This window comes from Bos indicus x Bos taurus, chromosome 20, assembly GCF_003369695.1.
Source record: "Bos indicus x Bos taurus breed Angus x Brahman F1 hybrid chromosome 20, Bos_hybrid_MaternalHap_v2.0, whole genome shotgun sequence".
NCBI classification, from domain to species: domain Eukaryota; kingdom Metazoa; phylum Chordata; class Mammalia; order Artiodactyla; family Bovidae; genus Bos; species Bos indicus x Bos taurus.
Genome location: NC_040095.1, coordinates 58,250,581 through 58,263,112, shown reverse-complemented (window position 1 = coordinate 58,263,112; position 12,532 = coordinate 58,250,581). Strand labels below are relative to the sequence as shown.

Here is a 12,532-nt window from a genome sequence, read left to right as displayed (position 1 = left end):
GTAATGGACAGGGAAGCCTGGCATGCTGTAGTCCACGGGGGTCAGAGTCGGACACGACTGAGCAACTGAACAGAACAGATACTATTAATACATTGCCACATGATATTGATATAAGGATTTAATCTAGAAGAAATTTATGATTCTATTGGGTTAGGAACAAGACATATAAAGATTTATGAGTGTTGGGAAATGAGTGTTTGTGTCCAGCTAAAATTTGTAGGTTGAAGCCCTAACCCCTAATGTGACATATTGGATGTGGGGCCTTACGGAAGTAAAATTAAATGAGGTTGTAAGGGTACAGTCCTGATCTGATAGCATTACATCCTGAAGAAGAGGAAGAGAGACCAGGGCAACTTCCAGCTTTGCTAGGCCAGTCGGTTGTGAGATATTAATAAATCACAATCCAGCTTGCCGAGATAGGCATATGGACACTTCATATTTCTAAATGACTGTTTTAGGGAATTTTCTGGTGGTCCTGTGGTTAGGACTCGGCGCTTTCACTGCCAGGGCCTGGGTTCAATCCCAGGTTGGGGAACTAAGAACCCACAAGCCAGATGGTCTGGCCCCAAAAAGGTGACAGGCTAACACAGATGTCAGACAGCTCTATACTCAAATACATCTCAGAGATGACCTCCTCCTCAGAGGTACCTCATCATTAATAAACATGGGCTTTCTCACAGAACCCTGTGTGTCCTCTGTGGGTAAGAGATGGAATGGAGCTGCAGAGCCAAGGACTGAATGTGGCTTTGGGTTCTGGCTCAAGAACAGAACCTGTGGCCCCCAGCTGCCACACTGATAAAACCAAAGGGTTTTGGCTAGTTATTCTGAGGTAGTCATCTGAATATTTTTGCCCACTTTATGTGAAATGCCAGGCTGGAAGAAGCACAAGCTGGAATCAAGATTTCCAGGAGAATTATCAATAACCTGAGATGTGCGGATGACATCACCCTTATGGCAGACGGTGAAGAGGAACTAAAGAGCCTCTTTATGAAGATGAAAGAGGACAGTGAAAAACATGGCTTAAAACTCAACAGTCAAAAAACTAAGATCATGGCATCTGGTCCCATCAGTTCAGCTCAGTTCAGTCGCTCAGTCGTGTCCGACTCTGTGACCCCATGAATCACAACACGCCAGACCTCCCTGTCCATCACCAACTTCTGGAGTTCACTCAGACTCACGTCCATCGAGTCAGTGATGCCATCCAGCCATCTCATCCTCTGTTGTCCCCTTCTCCTCCTGCCCTCAATCCCTCCCAGCATCAGAGTCTTTTCCAATGAGTCAATTCTTCGCATGAGGTGGCCAAAGTACTGGAGTTTCAGCTTTAGCATCATTCCTTCCAAAGAAATCCCAGGGCTGATCTCCTTCAGAATGGACTGGTTGGATCTCCTTGCAGTCCAAGGGACTCTCAAGAGTCTTCTCCAGCACCACAGTTCAAAAGCATCAATTCTTCGTCGCTCAGTTTTCTTCACAGTCCAACTCTCACATCCACACATGACCACAGGAAAAACCATAGCCTTGAACAGATGGACCTTTGTTGGCAAAGTAATGTCTCTGCTTTTCAATATGCTATCTAGGTTGGTCATAACTTTCCTTCCAAGAAGTAAGTGTCTTTTAATTTTATGGCTGCAATCACCATCTGCAGTGATTTTGGAGCCCCAAAAAATAGTCTGACACTGTTTCCACTGTTTCTTCATGGCAAATAGATTGGAAAACAATGCAAACAGTGACAGGCTTTATTTCCTTGGGCTCCAAAATCACTGCAGATGGTGACTGCAAGCCATGAAATTGAAAGATGCTAGATCCTTGGAAGAAAAGCTATGACAAACCTAGGCAGCATATTAAAAAGCAGAGACATTACTTTACTGACAAAGGTCTGTCTAGTCAAAGCTATGGTTTTTCCAGTAGTCATGTATGGATGTGAGAGTTGGACCATAAGAACTGATGCTTTTGAACTGTGGTGTTGGAGAAGACCCTGGGTAGTCCCTTGGACAGCAAGATCAAACCAGTCAATCCTAAAGGAAATCAGTTCTGAATATTCATTGGAAGGACTGATGCTGAAGCTCCAATACTTAGGCCACCTGATTTGAAGAACTGACTCATTGGAAAAGACCCTGATGCTGGGAAAGTTTGAAGGCAGGAGAAGAAGGGGATGACAGAGGAAGAAATGGTTAGATGGCATCACCAACTCAATGGACATGAGTCTGAGTAAGCTCTAGGAGTTGGTGATGGACAGGGAGGCCTGGTAGAGAATCCGCCTGCAATGCAGGAGACCTGGGTTTGATCCCTGGGAGACCTGGGAAGATCCCCTGGAGAAAGGAAAGGCTCCCACTCCAGTATTCTTGCCGGGAGAATTCCATGAACTGTAGAACTGTGGGGTCACAGAATTGGACATGATGACTGAGTGACTTTCAGTCCTACTTTCTTAGGACTTCATTTCACCTTCATCCCCTTCTCACAGTCCCTATTTCCAAATGTCTTAGTTCAAGCTGTTTAACACACTACCATACACTGGATGGTTTAAACAATAGAAATTTATTTCTTACAATTCTGGAGCCTGCAAGTCCAAGATCAAGGTGCCACCATGGTGGAGTTCTGGGGAGGAATATTTTCTGATTTGTAGACTGCTGACTTCTTACACCCTCACCTGGCAGAGAGCAGAGAGGAAGAGCAAACTTCTTTGTGACTTTTAAAAAAATTAATCAATTATTTTGGTTTTTATAATTTTTATTGAAGTGTAGTAAAATTACAATGTTTCAGGTGTACAACAAAAATGATTCACATATAAATATGTCCATTCTTTTTCAGATTCATTTCCATTATAGGGAACTGTGGCTCAGATGGTAAAGAATCCACCTGTAATGTGGGAGACCTGGGTTCAATCCCTGGGCTGGGAAAATCCCCTAGAGGAGGGCATGGCAACCCACTCCAGTATTCTTGCCTGGAGAATCCCATGGACAGAGGAGCCTGGTGAGCTACAGTCCATGGGGTTGCAAAGAGTTGGACACGACTGAGCGACTAAGCACATACACAAGATATTGAATATATTTCCCTGTGCTATACAATAGGTCTTTTTTGCTTATCTATTCTTTTTTTTTATGGTCAAAATAATTAAGTGTATATTTTGCCAAATTAGATTACATGAATGGCAAATAGCACATGAAAAAATACTCAACATCATTAATCATTAGGGAAATGCATATTATAACCACAGAGTTACCACTACAAATTTAAAGATAAGATGAAGTGCTGGCAAGGATGCAGCCCGAGCTCTCAGACATTCATAGTAGAGGTGTAAAAAGTTAGGACCACCTGTGAAAAGAGTTTTACAGTTTCTTATAAAGTTAGACATACATGTATCATTTGACCCAGTAATTTCATTCCTAGATATTTTTCCAAAGTGAAATAAAGACTTATATTCACACAAAAATCTGTGTACAAATATTTATGTAGCTTAATACTTGCCCAGAACTGGAAATGACCCTAATATATTTAAGTTGGTTAATGGATGAACAAACTGGTACCTCCCTACATAGTGACATTTCCCCCCATATTTATATACTATTCTATATAAATATGATAGTATATAAATAAAGTGAACTATAATACACAACACTTGCGTGAATCTAGACATTATAATCAGTGAAAGAAATAAGTCCTAGAAGATTCTGGACTGTGGTACCATTTATATGACATTCTGCAAAAATGCTGAACTATAGGAATGGAAAACAGATCGGTAGTTGGCAGGGACTGTGTCTAAGAAAAATTGACTATATATAGTAGTGTATATCTTTTAATCCTCAAGTCCTAATTTATCCCTCCCCCTCCTTTCTCCTTTGGTAACTATAATTTTGTTTTCTATGTCAGTGAGTCTGTTTATGTTTTGTAAAAAACTTCATTTATATCATTTTTTTAGATTCCACATGTAAATGGAATTCATTAAATATGATAATCTCTAGGTTCCTCCATGTTGCTCCAAACAGCATCATTTCATTCTTTTTTTATAGCCAAATAATATTCCATTGTATAAATATACCACGTCTTCTTCATCCATTCATCTGTCAATGGACATTTTGGTTGCTTCGATGTCTTGGGTATTGTAAATAGTGCTGTTATGAATACTGGGGTGCATTCTCTTTTTGAATTAGAGTTTTCATCTTAATGCCCAGGAGTGGGATTGCTGGATCATATGATAATTCTACTTCTGGTTTTTTTAAGGAACCTCCATACTGTTTTCCATCGTGGTTGTACCAATTTACATTCCTACCAAGAGTACATGTGCTAAGTCACTTCAGTTGTGTCCAACTCTTTGTGACCCTATGGGCTGAAGCCCAGCAGGCTCCTCTGTCCATGGGGGATTCTCCAGGCAAGAAGACGTTGCCATGCCCTCCTCCAGTGGATCTTCCCAACCCAGGGATTGAACTGGTGCCTCCAGCATTACAGGCAGATTCTTTATCAGTGAGGCACCCAGGAAGCCACCAAGAGTGCATGGGAGTTTCCTTTTCCCCACACCCTCTCCAGAATTTATTATTTGTAGACTTTTTGATGATAGCCATTCTGACTGGTGTGTAGTGATACCTCATTGTAGTTTTGATTTGCATTTTTCTAATAATTAGTGATGTTGAACATCTATTCTTGTGTCTGTTGGTCATCCATATGTCTTCTTTGGAGAAATGTCCACATTTTCTGCCCATTTTTTGATTAGGTTGTTGGATTTTTTATATTGAGCTATGTGGTGAGTTGTTCAGCCGCTCAGTTGTGTCTTTTTGTGACCCCATGGACTGCAGCATGCCAGGCCTCCGTGTCCTTCACCATTTCCCAGAGTTTGCTCAAACTCATGTCTATTGAGTCAGAAATGCCACCCAACCATCTCATCCTCTGTCGTCCCTTCTCCTCCTGCCCTCAATCTTTCCCAGCATCAGGGTCTTTTCCAATGAATCATTCTCATCAGGTGACCAAAGTATTGGAGCCACAGCTTCAGCATCAGTCCTTCCAATGAATATTCTGGGTTGATTTCCTTTAAGATTGACTGATTTTATCTCCTTGCTGTCCAAGGGACTCCTAAGAGGCTTCTCCAACACCACAGTTTGAAGGCATCAATTCTTCAGCACTCAGCCTTTTCAGCTTGATTTCAGCTTGTGATTTACACAGCCATCATTTCTCATGATGTACTCGGCACAGAAGTTAGATAAGCAGGGTCACAACGTACAGCCTTGACATACTTCTTTCCCAATTTTGAACCAGTCTGTTCTTCCATGTCTGGTTTTAACTGTTGCTTCGTGACCTGCCTACAGGCTTCTCAGGAGGTGAGTTATATGAGCTGTTTGTATATCTGGAAAATCAACCACTTGTTGGTTGCATCATTTGCAAGTATTTTCTCCCAGTCTATAGGCTGTCTTTTCATTTTGTTTATGATTTCCTTTGCTGTGAAAAAGCTTTTAAATTTAATGAGACCTCATTTATTTATTTTTGTTTCTATTTCCATTACTCTAGGAGATGAATCCAAAAAATATCGCTGTGATTTGTGTTAAAGAGTGTTCTGCTTATGTTTTCCTCTATCCATTTCTGTATTTCAAAAATTATAAGATGCTGGTGAAAGAAATTGAAGACAACACAAACAGATGGAAAGATTCATCATGTTCTTGCATTAGAAGAATCAGTACTGTTGAAATGACCATACTACCCAAGGTAATCTACAGATTGAATGCAAACCTATCAAATTACCAATGGCAATTTTCACAGAACTAGAGCAAAAGCTTTTAAAATTTGTATGGAAACACAAAATAACCAAACAGTCTTGAGAAAGAAGGACAGAACTGGAGGAATCATGTGCCCTGACTTTAGAGAAGACCACAAGACTATAGTAATCAAAGCAGAATGGTACTGGCACAAAAACAGACCCTAGATCAATGGACCAGGACAGAAAACAGAGAAAGAAGCCCACACAATTAATGATCAATCAATCTATGATGAAGGGGGCAAGAAAACACAATGGAGAAAAGACAATCTCTCTAATAAGTGGCTCTGGGAAAACTGGACAGTTTCATGTAAAAGAATGAAATTAGGACATTCTCTAACACCATATACAAAAATAAACTGAAAATTATTAAAGGCCTAAGTGTAAGACCATGTACTCTTGTGACTCTTATAAGGGTGCTTACTAATCTCATTCATGAGGGCTCCACCCTCCTGGCCTCAGTTCCGTTCAGTTGCTCAGTCATGTCCAACTCTTTGTGACCCCATGGACTGCAGCATGCCAGGCCTCCCTGTCCATCACCAACTTCTGGAGTTTATTCAAACTCATGTCCACTGAGTCGGTGATGCCATCCAACCATCTCATCCTCTGTTGTCCCCTTCTCCTCTTGCCTTCAATCTTTCCCAGCATCAGGGTCTTTTCAAATGAGTCAGCTCTTCTCAATCAGGTGGCCAAAGTACTGGAGTTTCAGCTTCAACATCAGTCCTTGAGTCCTCCCCTCCTTTGATCCTAATTACCTCCCTATGGCCCACCTCCTAAAACCACCTCATTGGAGATGAGGGTTTCAACACATGAATTTTGGGACGACACAAATATTCAGCTCATATCACCAAGTACAGTCATATTGGCAGATATGGCTTCAACATATCAATTTGGAGGAGCCATGATTCAGTACATAGCAGATATTAAGGTTCTAAGGGTATGGAATTCCATTAGAAGCTCTTCAAATAATTTAAAATTATCAGCTGCCTGAATTACTTGTTTAGGATGAAGTTCTATTTAGCTGGAGGCAAAAGACTGGTTTAATATTTTCCAGAATTCCAAGTATTTGTATAACATCATTTTCTGTCATATCCTTATGTATGAAATCATTTCAATTTCATGATAAAATTTCATTATGACACACACTTCTCCCAAGAAAAACTCTTGGGGACAATTTTGGGGGTTTCCAGGTAAACTGTTACTAGTACAAGGTATTTTTAATGAACTATCTCCCCCATTTTTTCCCTGTAAAGTTATTTATTCTAGTCTTTTGAACTGCAAAGATACAGCAGCCCCCTGCCCAGAGTCCCATTTACAGATAATGAACATTCCACAATCAAGAAGCATATTGGGTCTTCCCCAGTGGTCCAGCGGTTGAGGCTTCACCTTGCAATGCAGGGGGTACAGGTTCGATCCTTGGTCAGGGACCAGAACATAAAGCAGAAGCAATGTAGTGGTATATTCTATAAAGACTTTATAAAAAATGGTCCACGTTAAAAAACAAACAAACAAAAAACAGTAAAAAAAAAAAAAAAGGCATGCTAAAAGTAGGGGGTCTTCCAAATAAATACTCAGCTATTCCTCGAGTTGTTAATTTCTAAATGAAACTAGAAATACTTGTGGCTACTTTAGAAACTGATGTATAGAATACACTTGAAGTCTATTTTTGATAACTGTGATACTGGGGAATTCCATAGAGTAAAAATATAGGGTGTTTTCACTTTACTGTAAAATATGAGCTTTTGGTATTGTAGAGGAAGATATGCATCCAACTGTACTAAGCTCCTTATAGAGAATTTAAAAAATCAATCATGCCAACAAACAAAAACTACAATGGCTCAGTAATATTCTTCATGAACAGTAACTGTAAATAGGGCTGAAGTATTGAAAGAAAAGGAACTCAGAATTTTTCATGCATTAACTATTCTAGGCAAGGCAATGAGGTAGCAATGTGAGTTTGAGATGGTTCAAAATCTAGTCACCAAGTCAAATTATAATGTCATCATTTTAGTTACCTAATTTAGGAATGTTTGATTCTAAGAGAAAGCTGGAAACTAACTGGAATTGTCTCTAGCCATGTGATTATACAGGCTTTCACTTAGCTTATAGATTTTTCTGCTATTATTTATTCATCTGGACATAAGAATAGGCTAACTGTAATTATATCACAGTTCATGGGCTTACTTCTCACAACTCCAAGAAACTCTGATTTAGTTTTTGAGTGTAGTTTAACACACTTGCTCTCTAATAATTTAGTTCTGTAATGTTAATTTAAAAAAAAATTGTGAGACATTATACACATATACATTGAAAATACAAAAGAATCTATTTCCAAATAAAGAGGATGACTTTTAGGGGACACTAATCACCCCACTACAATCCTTTAATATCCATACAGAACTTAACTGTATATTCTTTTGTATGCTATGCATTTTTTAGCATGTATATTTATTACTTTTCAATATAAAATTAAAGGGGGTTACCTAAAAGTGCAAGTATTCTTTTCATCTAGTGTCTCCTTTTGATGCTGACTACTACTCAGACTCCCTGTCCTGCCTTTTCCCAATCTTTCTCTAACTGCAGACCACAAGATCTTTCAAAATAATCTCTTCCTTCCGATCTTTCGAAGAGGCTCAAACACAAGCTCCCTAGTGAGTCGAAGGAGGCTTTTTTCAAGATCTGGTCTCTCTCTCCAGCGCTCTTATTGGAAGGAGTAGTGGAGCTGCCACTACATATTACTGGAGGTTCGTCTTTCAATAAAACCCCATTATGAACCCGTTCTGCCCTAGAACTACTTGGATTTTGGAACTGCCTAAGCCATTTCTTTGTCCATACTTCGGCCCAGCGTTCTTCGCCCCTTGCATCTTTAGCGGCTGCCCCACTATTCCCTCCCCACAGATGAAACATTTTTGTTTTCTCTGAAGTTTGTTAATATTTTCTCCTTGCTCCTCGTAAATCAAATCTCCTATCGAAAGGATGTCGTCTGAGAACAGACGCTGTGCTGCGTTGGCTCACCTGTCGGGTTCAACCACTTCCCACTTGTCGCCCTCATGGAGGAAGAGACGGTAACTGCCAGCCCTGGAGCCACAAGCCCGACCCCCAAGGCCTGCGGGGCTCAGGGCTCCGGGCTATGCAGGCTGAGGGTGATGAAACTGTCACCGGGGTAAGGCAGCCACACATCACCCACATGGCCCCTATCCCTCGCTCTCCAGTCAAAGGAAACCCCGATAGCGGAGGGCGAAGCTCCAAAGCCCAGGGTGAAGCTCCAAAGCCCAGGGCAACATTGGTGCCCAAACAGGATAGGGCCCTGTCACAGTTGAGCTATTTCAAATCCTGAAAGATGATGCTGTGAAAGTGCTGCACTCAATATGCCAGCAAATTTGGAAAACTCAGCAGTGGCCACAGGACTGGAAAAGGTCAGTTTTCATTCCAATCCCAAAGAAAGGCAAGGCCAAAGAATGCTCAAACTACCGCACAATTGCACTCAACTCACACGCTAGTAAAGTAATGCTTAAAATTCTCCAAGCCAGGCTTCAGCAATACGTGAACTGTGAACTTCCTGATGTTCAAGCTGGTTTTAAAAAGGCAGAGAAACCAGAGATCAAATTGCCAACATCTGCTGGATCATGGAAAAAGCAAAAGAGTTCCAGAAAAACATCTATTTCTGCTTTATTGACTATGCCAAAGCCTTTGACTGTGTGGATCACAATAAACTGTGGAAAATTCTGAAAGAGATGGGAATACCAGACCACCTGACCTGCCTCTTGAGAAACCTGTATGCAGGTCAGGAAGCAACAGTTAGAACTGGACATGGAACAACAGACTGGTTCCAAATAGGAAAAGGAGTACATCAGGGCTGTATATTGTCACCCTGCTTATTTAACTTACATGCAGAGTACATCATGAGAAACGCTGGGCTGGAGGAAGCACAAGCTGGAATCAAGATTGCTGGGAGAAATAACAATAACCTCAGATATGCAGATGACACCACCCTTATGGCAGAAAGTGAAGAGGAACTAAAGAGCCTCTTGATCAAAGTGAAAGAGGAGAGTGAAAAAGTTGGCTTAAAGCTCAACATTCAGAAAACGAAGATCATGGCATCTGGTCCCATCACTTCATGGGAAATAGATGGGGAAAAAGTGGAAACAGTGTCAGACTTTATTTTTTTGGGCTCCAAAATCACTGCAGATGGTGATTGCAGCCATAAAATCAAAAGACACTTACTCCTGGGAAGGGAAGTTATGACCAACCTAGACAGCTTCCCTGGTGGCTCAGACGGTAACACGTCTGCGTGCAATGCAGGAGAGCCGGGTTCAATCCCTGGGTCAGGAAGATCCCTTGGAGAAGGAAATGGCAACCCACTCCAGTACTCTTGCCTGGAGAATCGCAGGGACGGAGAAGCCTGGTAGGCTACAGTCCACGGGTCGCAAAGAGTTGGACACGACTTAGCGACTTCACTTCACTTCAGACAGCATATTAAAAAGCAGAGACATTACTTTGCCAACAAAGGTCCATCTAGTCAAGACTATGGCTTTTCCAGTGGTCATGTATGGATGTGAGAGTTGGACTATAAAGAAAGCTGAGCACAGAAGAATTGATGCTTTTGAACCGTGGTGTTGGAGAAGACTCTTGAGAGTCCCTTGGACTTCAAGCAGATCCAAACAGTCCATCCTAAAGGAGATCAGTACTGGGTGTTCATTGGAAGGACTGATGCTGAAGCTGAAGCTCCAGTACTTTGGCTACTTGATGCGAAGAGCTGACTCATTGGAAAAGACCCTGATGCTAGGAAAGACTGAGGGCAGGAGGAGAAGGGGACGACAGAGGATGAGATGGTTGGATGGCATCACCGACTCAATGGACATGGGTTTGGGTGTACTCCGGAAGTTGGTGATGGACAGGGAGGCCTGGCGTGCTGCGGTCATGGGGTCGCAAAGAGTCGGACACGACTGAGCAACTGAAATGAACGCCTTCTCCTCACGGAGGACGCGTCCCGCCGCTGGTCCAGGGCTTTCTCGCCCTCTCGCCTGGAGACGCGGCGACAAGGGGCAGTCAGCGACTAGAAAAGCGCTCTCCGAGCTGCTCCGGGGCGGGGCGCCAGCGGGCGGGGGCGGAGTACGCCCAGTGGCGTCTCGCGTGGGCGGGCCTTTAGTCTCTTGCCGCTCCACCCCCGCGCGGGCGCATGCGCAGCCTGGGCGTCGCGAGACTCCCGGCCCGCGCGGGCCGCGCCCCCCTCTCCCGCCCTCGCCGCGGGTCAGAGGTCACGGGGCGGGCGGCGGTGACGCGCGCGGAAGCGCCCTGGGCACGGTAGCTAGCTGGCGGGCCAGCGGTGCGGCTGAGGAGACGGCTGCGGCCCGGGCGCCCCGACGGGAGGGCCTCCGGATCGCTGGGAGGCGGCCGAAGCCGTGCGGCGCCGCCGCCAGCTGCGGCCCCATGAGTCGGGGGACGATGCCTCAGCCCGAAGCGTGGTCGGGCGCTAGCTGTACGGAGAAGCCGGCATGGGAGGCGGGGGCCGCGGCGCCGGAGGGCGGGAAGTCTGCGGCCGGCGGGCCACCGCGGGTCGCGGTGCAGTGCCCGTCCGAGCAGTGAGTGCGAGGCGCGGTGCGCGGGGCCAGGGGCGGGGAGGGGGCTCCGGGCTCGGCCCCCTGAGGGGACGCTGCGGGGAGTATTGGGGGGGATGGGGTGGGCTGGGGAGTAGCCGGCGGAGGGCCCTTCGCATCTAAGAACGATCGTCGGAAATAGAGGAATTCGTTAAACCCTTGTATCCAGTGTCCCAATTACAAAAGTTTTTCCGGAAGGCGCATCTTAAAAGTTCTGGTTATCCAGTGTCCCCACACCCTCCTCCCATTTTTTTGATATCTCCGTAGCTCTAAAGCTAAAGAAAGCTCCAGAAGCCTGGGAAACAAACTCCAGCAGCATATTTTCTTATATACCTCACTCCCATGAGATCTTTCCTCCGACCTATGGCCGGAAGGAAAATAAGGTTGTCCCTTGTCCCCCACCACAGGAACACCGCACCACGCGACGTGTTTGTTCTTGGAAGGCAAGTCTCTGCTTGATGAGCGTCCCACCTGTTAGACAGACTTCGGACGGAGTTTGACCTAGTTGTTTTGGCCGCTGGCTGCTTTTCTAGTTGTCCCCAGCTCCCCCCCGCCCGCCGCCCCCGCCTTTATTTTTAAATACGGAAGGCTGTGCTGGTTAAAGTGTCTGTCGCTCAGTCGTGTCCGACTCTTTGCGACCCCATGGACTGTAGCTCACCTGGCTTCTCTGTCCATGGGGATTCTCCAGGCAAGAATACTGGAGTGGGTTGCCAGTCCTTTCTCCAAGGGATCTTCCTAGCCCAGGGATTGAACCCAGATCTCCTGCACTGCAGATGGATTCTTTACTGTCTGAGCCGTCAGGGAAGCCTGATCAATTCTTTATTGAACTGTACAGAAGGTGGTGTAAGTCGCAAGAGTCTGGGGGCAGGGGTGGAAGCAGAATATAAACTTGAAGGCTGAAACTTTTCTGCACTTGTAAATGGTAGTCACATACAAATGCCTTTGGAATTCTACTCAGAAAACCAGTTTGACAGATTAGCGGGAAAGTGCCCTGCGCCTCCCACTCTCCCCCCACCCCCATTTCCTAAAAACAGGGGTTCTGGGTGGGAAATGTTATTACAGGTAATGTATTATAATCATCTGGCTTGCATGGTCCTTTATTATGGACTGTGACATTCTCAATGAGCACCCATACCCCTTGGGAGAGTGTTAGCTGCGCTTAATGGCCACTGGGAAAGATTGAGAGCAGGAGGTTTCAAAC

At 44.2% G+C, this 12,532-nt stretch overlaps 1 protein-coding gene across 7 annotated transcripts in view; it reads left to right on the top strand.

Annotated features, from left to right (window-relative positions):
• The window catches only part of OTULIN (OTU deubiquitinase with linear linkage specificity), a 71,745-nt gene that overhangs the window by 24,067 nt on the left and 35,146 nt on the right, over window positions 1-12,532 (top strand). For 2 of the 7 annotated variants that reach the window (XM_027520572.1, XM_027520573.1), the window contains one exon: window positions 5,491-5,685. The exons of 1 other annotated variant lie outside the window; for it this stretch is intronic. Coding sequence is in view for 2 of the 6 variants with exons in the window: in XM_027520568.1 (XP_027376369.1) it covers window positions 11,165-11,316 (152 nt within the window). In the remaining 4 variants the exon portion in view is untranslated. Of the gene's footprint in view, window positions 1-5,261; window positions 5,304-5,490; window positions 5,686-10,993; window positions 11,317-12,532 lie in introns of those variants that run through there. 4 more of the 7 variants (XM_027520574.1, XM_027520568.1, XM_027520571.1 and 1 more) reach the window with 4 other exon arrangements.